At 40.0% G+C, this 11,240-nt stretch overlaps 2 protein-coding genes across 2 annotated transcripts in view; both read left to right on the top strand.

Annotated features, from left to right (window-relative positions):
* Positions 1-3,688, top strand: part of LOC110378995 (collagen alpha-2(IV) chain) — a 28,778-nt gene extending 25,090 nt beyond the window's left edge. The window contains exons 19-22 of the mRNA XM_064034142.1: positions 287-781; positions 845-1,735; positions 2,193-2,456; positions 2,681-3,688. Of these exons, the coding sequence (XP_063890212.1) occupies positions 287-781; positions 845-1,735; positions 2,193-2,456; positions 2,681-3,306 (2,276 nt within the window). The 3' untranslated portion in view covers positions 3,307-3,688. The remainder of the gene's footprint in view (positions 1-286; positions 782-844; positions 1,736-2,192; positions 2,457-2,680) is intronic.
* Positions 3,689-6,959: 3,271 nt separating this feature from the next.
* LOC110379008 (prisilkin-39) lies at positions 6,960-11,099 on the top strand. Its single transcript, XM_021338494.3, has 3 exons — positions 6,960-7,119; positions 10,129-10,288; positions 10,516-11,099. Exons 2-3 carry the CDS (start codon positions 10,129-10,131, stop codon positions 10,956-10,958), a joined length of 603 nt encoding a protein of 200 aa, XP_021194169.3. The 5' UTR covers positions 6,960-7,119; the 3' UTR covers positions 10,959-11,099.
* The last annotated feature ends 141 nt before the right edge of the window (positions 11,100-11,240 follow it).

Consider the following 11,240-nt stretch of genomic DNA (forward strand, 5'->3'; position numbering starts at 1 on the left):
CTTATTTATGTGTTCTTGAACAGTACGTTTATCATTAAACTTTAAATTTGGAAAACCAGAGGTATGCGCCGGAAGGTTTAAATATTTAGATAAAAAATGAAATGATACTCACTGACTAAGCCCTAAATCTCTTAAAACATATTTGATATTGAATACGGTATATTCAATATCAAATATGTTTTATATGTTTTCTTACGTAATTGATCGTGCTAATCTCAGGAACACATTATAACGCATTGGCAATATGATGCATGTTCATAAAGAAATAAATGATTTAATCTTTTAGGAGGGCCAGGACAACCGGGCTACCCGGGACAACCCGGCAAACCAGAGCAACCTGGACAACCAGGATACCCAGGACAGCCCGGTCAGCCAGGACAACCCGGCAAACCAGGGCAACCTGGACAACCAGGATACCCAGGACAGCCCGGTCAGCCAGGCCAACCAGGTCAACAAGGAGGCCCAGGACAACCCGGACAACCAGGATACCCAGGACAGCCTGGTCAGCCAGGACAACCCGGCAAACCAGGGCAACCTGGACAACCAGGATACCCAGGACAGCCCGGTCAGCCAGGACAACCCGGCAAACCAGGGCAACCTGGACAACCAGGATACCCAGGACAGCCCGGTCAGCCAGGCCAACCAGGTCAACAAGGAGGCCCAGGACAACCCGGACAACCAGGATACCCAGGACAGCCTGGTCAGCCAGGACAACCCGGCAAACCAGGGCAACCTGGACAACCAGGATACCCAGGACAGCCCGGTCAGCCAGGCCAGCCAGGTCAACAAGGAGGCCCAGGACAACCCGGACAACCAGGATACCCAGGACAGCCTGGTCAGCCAGGACAACCAGGGCAACCTGGACAACCAGGATACCCAGGACAGCCCGGTCAGCCAGGCCAACCAGGTCAACAAGGAGGCCCAGGACAGCCCGGACAACCAGGATACCCAGGACAGCCTGGTCAGCCAGGACAACCCGGCAAACCAGGGCAACCTGGACAACCAGGATACCCAGGACAGCCCGGTCAACCAGGACAACCCTGCAAACCAGGGCAACCTGGACAACCAGGATACCCAGGACAGCCCGGTCAGCCAGGCCAACCAGGTCAACAAGGAGGCCCAGGACAGCCCGGACAACCAGGATACCCAGGACAGCCTGGTCAGCCAGGACAACCCGGTACACCTGGACAGCCAGGATACCCAGGACAGCCTGGTCAGCCAGGACAACCCGGCAAACCAGGCCAACCTGGACAACCAGGATACCCAGGACAGCCTGGTCAGCCAGGACAACCCGGTACACCTGGACAGCCAGGATACCCAGGACAGCCTGGTCAGCCAGGACAACCCGGCAAACCAGGGCAACCCGGACAACCAGGATACCCAGGACAGCCCGGTCAGCCAGGACAACCAGGTCAACAAGGAGGCCCAGGACAACCCGGACAACCAGGATACCCAGGACAGCCTGGTCAGCCAGGACAACCCGGCAAACCAGGGCAACCCGGACAACCAGGATACCCAGGACAGCCCGGTCAGCCAGGACAACCAGGTCAACAAGGAGGCCCAGGACAACCCGGACAACCAGGATACCCAGGACAGCCTGGTCAGCCAGGACAACCCGGCAAACCAGGGCAACCTGGACAACCAGGATACCCAGGACAGCCCGGACAACCTGGACAACCAGGTCAACAAGGAGGCCCAGGACAGCCAGGATACCCAGGCCAGCCCGGACAACCAGGTGAGACATAAAATTACAAGTATGTTTAATGTTAATGCCATTAATTTGGTAATCTTTGTTACAAAAATAGTTCGAAGTTAAATAAGGGTGCATAACACGGTGCAAGCAGCTTGCGCATGTTGAGGCACATGCGCAGGTTACATACATCTTAAAAACGTGCGGGTCGAGCGATACGCATGTATCTAACCAAAATACCCACCCGCGTGCACTTGTCACTTCTCACTTGCGCATGTTAACTTGCTCCAGCTACATGCACGGTTTTGACCGATAACGGACTAAGACTGCGGTCAGCTTCGCTCATCAAGCTCTACATACGTATAGGTTTTACGGATAGCCTAAAGCCAGTTAAACAACTAAACAAATGGGTTGGCTACGAACTACCATCAAGCTAAATAAATAATGATGATGAAGAAAAACCAATACCTACAGGCAGCTAATTTATTTTTATTCTTTTTAGGCGGACCAGCGCAACCCGGTCAACCGGGTAAACCAGGACAACCCGGCCAACCTGGTCAGCCAGGATACCCAGGACAGCCTGGAGAACCTGGTCAGCCAGGATATCCAGGACAACCGGGTCAACCAGGGCAGCCCGGATACCCAGGCCAGCCTGGTCAGCCAGGATACCCAGGACAACCAGGACAGCCCGGACAACCAGGACAACCTGGACAACCAGGATATCCTGGACAACCAGGTCAACCTGGATACCCAGGACAGTACCCAGGTTGGTTTCTTCAGAACTACTACTACTTCTGGTACTTCCTACTATTTTGAGTGTCGCTGCTATAAAGTGCTATAAACTCCCGAATTTATGGGAGGTGGATGTGGAGCGTGAGCCAACACAATGCAGCCCTTTTCACACTTAATTTTGATCTCTGTCAAGTTAACTTAGGTAATTATTTTTAAAGTTAACTTGAGCAAAACTTACAAAAACATCATCTTTTTCAGATTCTGAAGTATCACCATCAGGCACTGGGGTTCAACCACCTGCAACCGTCCCATCTGGTCAAATGCCACCATTCCCTATTTACGTCATCCCGTATCCACTGCCTATCGTTCCCAGTCCGTCGTCATGCCCGTGCTATTTACTGAAGCCAGGACAGAACGGTACGACTCAAGCTCAAGCACCACCACAGGCAACGTCTCCACCACAGCATCAACACCAAAACCAGCCACAATATGCACCCTACGGCATTATTGGATTTATCCCCGTAGTGTTTGTACCCTACTGCCCAGGAAACGGCACAAACATGAACAGCGCTCAGGAGAACTTCCCTAACGCGGTTCCTGTGCAATACAATTGTGCACAATGCCAAGCCAACCAAGACATATACCGATACCTCGGCAGACTCAATGGGGGCCGAAGCGCTGATTTCAACGATCTCAAAGAAATCAAATCTCTGTCTGAATTAGACGACCTTCTCAGAAATCAAATTAAGCCTTTAAGAAAGGGTATGCGCACTATCGCTGCTCATCCGCGTATACTTGCAACGAACGAAAAGAATAACAAAAAAAAGGAGAAGAATGAAACTAAGAATGAGAATAAAACTAGGTCTAAGGTCGAGAAAAACTAAGTAGCCATATTATTTTTATTCAGTTGTATGCCAAAATTCTTTCAGGTGATTTGGGCTACAACTTGTCTAATTTTGAGACTGTCCGATGGTAAATATTCTTGGACGATCTCAAAATTTTAAAGATGACGTAAACACAATATTTATTGCCCACAAATATAGGTACATGTACGTCATGAAAATATAGGTTTTAGAAAATTGTATAATATTTGCATAAGTATATAAGTATTTTTATTATTTCATGATACGCTTCTGTATGTAATATTTACAATTTAAAGTAATGATGTCATTTATTATTTTTGTTTTAAACATTTTGAAAAAACCATTAATGTTGAGACGTATTGAATGGAAACTGTAAAGAAATAATAAATATATTTTAATATAATTCCGATGTTTAAATGAATCCACTTTATTAACTATTGGTACCAATAACATCTTAAACGCACGCATATGTGGTTAAGCTTTGGAATTACCTTGATAAAAGTATAAATAGATACATATTAATCAAGAGCAAATCGAAAACTGATATTATTACTGATATCAATGAGAACTGCAATGTCAAAAAAATCAGTTCAACTAGGTGTACCTACAACGGATTAGAAAATAAGACAGCCTATTGTCATACTCATAACCTACACCCACAAATTAGGAATTCCAAATCAATAGCAGCGAACGCTTGCACCCATGAGCTCGGTTCAACGAACAGTTTTGATAGAATATAATCGCTTTAGAATACGTTAGCAGATAAAAAACCCTTTATGTAAAAAATCCTCTTATCAGACGTTTCACATGTATGCATGTAAGTAGTTACGTATTTGTGGTGTATTGTACAGCACAACAGCCGTGACTCCAATGCGTCGTCACGGGTCACTGCGAGGCTCTAGACATTATCCTCCGGCTCACAGGGCTTCTATACAGCTCAGATAAACAAATCCACTACGTTTATAACTATTCTTAGAAAATGTAACTTCAATAAAGTTTCATCTTTCTCTACCTATCTTAAATCCAGTCCGTTTTGAAATTAAAGGTTGAGTATATTTTTTGTTTTATTCAGTACTTACATTGAAACATGTTTCTATTAATGATCTCTACCTTATGATAAAAACGCACAAATTCACATATGGTATTCATTCATATGGTATAAAAGATGAGACTACGAAACAATAAGTCCTGAGTGAATAAAAAGCTTTACATTGGCTACTTATCTACACACTATCTATGCCGACCTTGTTCTCAAATCTATAAATCAGCTCAATCTAAGTAGAGCATGTGCTTTTTTCATTTCAGGGTTATTGTATGCCAGCTTTACGCAAATTGGTTGTCAATTTCAGTGCTGTTTGCTGTTAACTTTATAATTGTTTAATTTCATTTAATTTAGGAACCTAATAAACCTAGAATCTTATTGTAGCAATTAAGCATGGATGCTACAGGTTGCCATTCTGTAAAAATTACCCACAAAAAACCAAACCTTAAACCATAGCATACAAAAATTTATTTATTTATTTTTATCGTACCTACTATGTAACATTTAGGATTATCTGTTTAGGTAAATCTAGAAAGATACCAATGGAAATATGCTATCGTCTTTAAGAATAAATACCTACGTGTTACAAAATACATAGGTACTTGTCTGCCAAGAGCCAAGAGTCTAACAATTTGGTATTCTATCAAGTGACACAAAACATGGGAACCATTTTACTAAACAATAAGATTTGGATTCTCGAACTCTGCCCAAAATATACAAATTTTGATAATTACATTCAAAAATTGTTGACGGACGACAATCTTATTTTTTTAAGGCATGGCCATTACAATATTATGTGAGTCATGGCCTTGTCCGCGAACACCATACTAAATGGTTGGATATATCTGCTGTTTAAACTTACATTGCCAGCATAATTGTCACACAAATTGTACAAAAACTACAATTTGAGAACTCCACGACATCTTTTTAATGTCTTTTTAGGTACTTTAATATAAATTCTCAGTTATGCGAATTTATGCGGAAGAATTTTCAACATAACACAAGGCTAAAATAAGAAACCTAAAAAAATATCTGGAGACATACACCACACTTTTCCAAGGCATTTTTAGTTGCCCATTCAGTATTCGTCTAAATTTTCGTATTTCTTTAACAACAAACAGGAAAACAAGTAAAAAAATAACTCTGAACATAAATCGCCAGTCAGCTAAATGACACATAGTAATCACTCTTGACTATGACTTATCTAACTTTATAAACATTGATATCTATTGTCTAATAACTTTAATACGTAGGGTACGTAATTTAACCAACCATCATAAACTAAGAACGACAATAGGTGACTAATCTACTGTTTCATCATAGTGTCGTGAACTTATTGTAGAACAAGAAAATGGTTTTCCCTACACAAACAACTTTGTTTTAAGTACACTATTGGGCAATGCTATTGGGAAAGTGCTACCTTCGTCTGTTGCCATTATTTAACAAGTTATACTTAGAACATATTACATTTTATATAGGCAATGCTACGCTCATAATGGACAAATGCATCTTTAAAACAGATTCTGAGCAGCCGGGCGGGTAGAGAGGCATTATTAGAAGCATTACTTTCAACTTTGAACGTGCAACAGCGGGCACATTAACCTATGTACCAAAAATGTGTAAACTGTCTTTTTATTATCACACTTAATAAAACATTTATAGGAACATAATTAGGGCGCACACTGACCTATTTCATTTTACCTACAAGACTGCAGTGTTGGTAGGGTGCAGTTTTAATTATCTGAAGAGATGTTTAAATACGCCAAGATGTTAACGACGCGTAGGTACTTACTAAAGCGGGGCAAAAAATGACAAACAAATAGGATCTAACGCAGGCAGTTGAAAAAGTTTGAAGTAAAAACTATACGTGTGTCCAACGAAGGGGACAGGGATGAGTGCGACCTTGGCAACGCGACCTCCAACCTAGCCAGTCAAGCGTGGGAGTACTTTACCCACCATGCTCATTTCACCATGTATTTATGTTATGTTTATTCATACTTTTCTTAAGACAATTAAATAAGTTTGTCATCTGAAGAAAAAAATCGTAAAGTCGTGGTCCATAGTAATCTGTTTAAACGATGGGCGTAGCACGATTTGCACGGATGACATGACATGCTTGCATTCAAATTGTCATTCGTTGCAATGTGCAAACCTGAAAAATTAACAATAGGTATGCATGAACCGCTGAACGGATTCGAACCCGCAATATCAGGCATAATGTTCTTAACCGCCTTCCATGCCTTTTAATTGATCACAACTGTCAGCAACCAGCTACGTACATTATTATCTTCTAAAACCTAAGTTTTATTCATACAGTTTATAAATTCTAACTTTAAATATGTATGAGATGCCAAACGAACTTGACAACGTAAATATTAATATCCACCATTGTCCATTCCGAAGTAGCCACCTATGCGAATACCTTCAGGGTTAGCCGGAGCGAGCTTCCGCATATTGTTGTGTAGTGCAGTTTGGGACCATAACACGAGTCCTGAGAGAATAGAGGTATCATTATAACGTATACTGATAATGATTGTATTACGTTTACGTACGTATGCGTCACAGTCTTCTTGACAGAAGGACGAGTTGCCTACAAACGGACTCATTACCTCCCCAGTGACCATTGTCAATTACAAGACAAAAACTCCCACGGTTTATAAAGGTTGGAACGTACACACACGTACACAGAGCGCATCTCCACTTATAACGTACTACCTGTGTCGGTGCTATACTCCATACTGTTCGTGAAATTCTATTTTTTATAAAGTTAGTTCCTGAAAAATATTGCCGCCGTAAGTACTTAATTTTCAATATTTATGGTAATTTAATTTAGCGGTATTTTTTAAATTTCATCATTAGAAATTATTTTATTTCTCCCTTCCCTCACTCTATATAATATTTTTTTTCTTATGAAAATATTCGAGTACGGTGGTTGCCTAATTTACTTATCCGAAATCAAAATTTTAAATAATTTGAAACGGAGTACCTATTTATAATATAATCTGAAGTGGTTTGGCATTTAATTAGGGATAAGCGGATATGATGATTTTATGATGCTAGAAAAAAAAAATCTCGGTTGGATATAGGTAGTCCATTCTGCAAGATTAGGCACTTAGGGATAATCGTGTACCACGCTAGATGTTTTAGAATACTGGCCATAAGACGTGCGCTTTAGTACCGGCTATAAACAATAGCGTAAAAATATGCATGAAAGTTATGTTATAAATCAGTAAGTAGACAATTAAAAAACACCAGATTAAAATTTAAGATGTACCTAGAATATATAAATATCGAAGTAACTTGGTATTAAACTGTTAAAGCAAAAAATGCAGACTACTAGGACTGTGTTGAATCTCTTCTTCTCTACTATACTATGTACTTATGTGTATTTAAAACGTAACATTCATATTTTTAATATAAAACTCTATTTAATATCCTACTTGATCGCTTCCGAGGCAGCGCAGAAAGTTTGCAGTGTACAAACTGGAAATAAAAAAATATGTCGGTACGACAGCAATAGCAGGTCCGTATTGCTTTTACGCCGCGCCTTGTTCATTTCAGTGAAAGTCCTTATTACATCGTATTCATGTTCTTATTTTTATAAGTGACCGGTTCACTTTTACTTATTATGCCAATCATTTTTTCCTCCCATCTATTTTTTTATCATTCAGATTTTTTTATTCAGTGTCCCGAGATATACCTACCTGTGTCTTACACTACCTATATCTGCCGCTTTATTAGAAAATGCTGAACCAATTTAAATAACTTTTGTATTTGTAGAAATATCCACTAGCTACCGGCCGCCTCCCTAGAAACTACTTCCCGCATATTGACAAAATGTAGCCTATTCCGTGATTGAGATAAGTGTAAATAATATTACTGCAAACCTTCATTAAAATCAGTTATGTAGATTTAGCGTGAAGAGGAACGAACATCCATACAAACCTACCAATTTTCACGTTTATATTAGTAGGTATGGTAAGTTAGTATAAATAAGCCACCTTATACCTATAGTTATCCATGACTACCTACCAAGTTCTATTAAAATCAGTTCAATAGTTGTAGCGCGAAAGAGGAACAAACATTATACTAAACAAAGCAAACATTAAAATATAGGTATTCATTCAAATAATATCTATACGACATGCCAACTTTCAATGGTAATATTAGTAGGAATAAATAATGTTCATGAGTGGACACCGCGTCTGCAAACGTAGTGCTGATAATTTAAGTTGGACTTTGAATTTTGAAATTTTGGGATTTTGAAATTTTCTGATGTCCAATTGGCTATTTCGTTGCTTACAAGTTTATCCGTTAGTTGCACAAAGCTCCATTAAAGTTAAAGCTTCTTTAAATATTGTTATTACCCTGTCAACAAGATAAAAAGTGTTAGCAATAGATTTAATGGAGTTTTAATTTTAATGGAGCTTTGTGCAACTGACGGTATGTGAGATATTTCATCTTATTTAGTGAGAGATGTTATGAGACGATAGTGATAACTATATCCTTCACTTATTTTGTAATGTTGATTGAACTACCCAAGCAACTTTTGTTGCTGACAGTACTTTCCTAGATTAAGTTTTCCACTACATAGGTTGCATCAACAAATTAGATTGGCACACGTCGCGTAGAAAAAGCACTTTTAAACAACTTTTTGAACCTCGACATTGAATCATTGAATAGATTATGAAACGGTCTACTCTTGAACTTACCTACCTATACACTTATGTTGCGTGAGAACAACGTAAGTTTAACAACGTGATCATTATTGTTTCGAGGGTCAAAGGCGTTGGCATACAAATCACTTCACATAAAGCTAATTGAACTACCTGCAGCGGAACTAAGGAAGAACGGAACTATTATATAGTCAGAACGGTAGTGATAACAACTAAATTAGTGTAACTAAGTTATAATGACGTAACGAATAATTCTATCAATCAAATAGGGAATATTACGATGCTAAGCTGAAGAGTTTGATCAAATCTTCTAACATGGTAATATCAAGAACTTCTGTACGATTAGTAAAATTCTCTAAATATGAATTCTCTCTAAATCTCTAAAAATTGTGAGACTTACACGTCCACAATACCTACATCTGATAGGTACCTAGTTATCGCTGAAAATTCAAATTCACATATACTCACAGTACCTGCATAAGGATAAGCAGGTGTTCATAGGGTTAGTTTAGTACATAGGTATCTAACTAAATAAGATACTTTTTAAGGGCGAACCTACAATGACTACGGTGGGAAATATTGTAAGCAAGTACCTAAATAGCTTACAGAAAGTAAATTGTGGCAAATTATATGAATCACCGAATTCCACAAAACAACAAAACGCACAGGTTTTCGCACGGATTGATCATCATCATCATCTCATCCATAGGACGTCCACTGCTGAACATAGGCCTCCCCCTTTGATCTCCACAGATACCTGTTGGAAGCGACCTGCACGGATAGATAGTGCTAACAGATTATTATGCAGGATGACTTCTAGCGGGTGGACGGGGCGGTCATGTTGCCAAGTTTTCCCTAAGTTTCCTAATAACATCTGAGTTAGGTCCCTACTAATTGAATAACTTAGTTTTGGCATAAGATAAGCACTAAGGACCTGGGCTTTGGTACCACACAAAGCAGCGCGCGTTTGCCCTCATGTAAAATTATAAATGAACAAATGCCAACCATCAAAAACCAAACTTATAAAAGGGATTTGATGATGGGTGGAAATAATGTCGAACTTTTCTCATAGGAAAAGAAAATTCTGTAAATACTACAAATAATACTTAACGTATTCTTTGTCAGATGGCGTTACGAGTCGTTCTCCTTCTGGCTGCAGTAATGTTATTTGAAGACACATGTGCTGCACCTGCTAACGAAGCCTCAGGCTCCGCAAAATCTGCTGCAGAATCTCAAATTCTAAACGACGACAAAGATGACTTAAAAACTGCTGCGAGTAGTGGATGTAAGTGCCTACTAAATCTACCAATATAATTATCAGAAGTTATTTTATAAATATTTGGATTGAACCACTTATTGCGAGTGTTTTTCTACGGGAGATGTTTACAAAATGCTATCTTATCTAGGTACAAAACTCAATCTGGACCTAAGCCGTTTTACAGGCAACGGTAAAAAAATGTTCTTTTGCACTCATGTGTCAACTTTAAAAATCAGTAATCTTTGTTATTTCAGATGCAGCTGATCGGTATTCTGACTGGAGTCGATACCCAAGTGCTCAAGGGGTAACAGGGTACGGCTCCATAGACAGCAGGTACAACTACGGAGCATACGGAGGCTATGATAGCCCATATGGCTACAATGGTTATGACAGCGAGTATCCACGATACGGTGGCTACTCCGGTAATTCTGGCTACGGCGGCTATGCCGGGAACGCAGGATACGGCAGCTACGGCGCAACCTCTGGCTATGGAGGCTACAAGGGAGGTTATGGAGGATACGGTGGTTACGCCGGCAATGGCGGACTCAACTCATACTACGGCTACAGCAATCCATCTTACCAAGGAGCAAACCACTTAGGATACGGCTATTATAGAAGACCCGGCTACGGTGGTAGCATTTACAATAGCGGCATTACCCCAAGTTTAGTTACAGGGTACAGAGGTTATTCTAAATAATGAGGCTATGTTCAAAATATACATCTATTTATTCTCAATGTAAGTTACCAAAGTACATCCAAAGTTTATAATTTAAGTATCTGTCTCATTTCCTGCTGTACGTTTATAATCCACATCTACAATAAATCATGTTCATGACAATGGTTGTTTTCATAAATATATAATAGTTAAATAATGCAAAAAACCGACGCAATTTACAATATCACCACTTATCCAAAATAGTTACTTGGATAGTTAGCCCATAACTAACGATGGCAGAGGAGACAACATCGAGTTGTTTAT

This window comes from Helicoverpa armigera, chromosome 4, assembly GCF_030705265.1.
Source record: "Helicoverpa armigera isolate CAAS_96S chromosome 4, ASM3070526v1, whole genome shotgun sequence".
In the NCBI taxonomy this organism is placed as follows: domain Eukaryota; kingdom Metazoa; phylum Arthropoda; class Insecta; order Lepidoptera; family Noctuidae; genus Helicoverpa; species Helicoverpa armigera.

Excerpts from the sequence above, each read along its gene's own strand:
- LOC110379008 (XM_021338494.3), top strand. The coding sequence starts at position 10,129 with ATGGCGTTACGAGTCGTTCTCCTTCTGGCTGCAGTAATGTTATTTGAA. Across the intron at positions 10,289-10,515 it reads AACTGCTGCGAGTAGTGGAT|ATGCAGCTGATCGGTATTCT; the intron begins GTAAGTGCCTAC and ends TTGTTATTTCAG.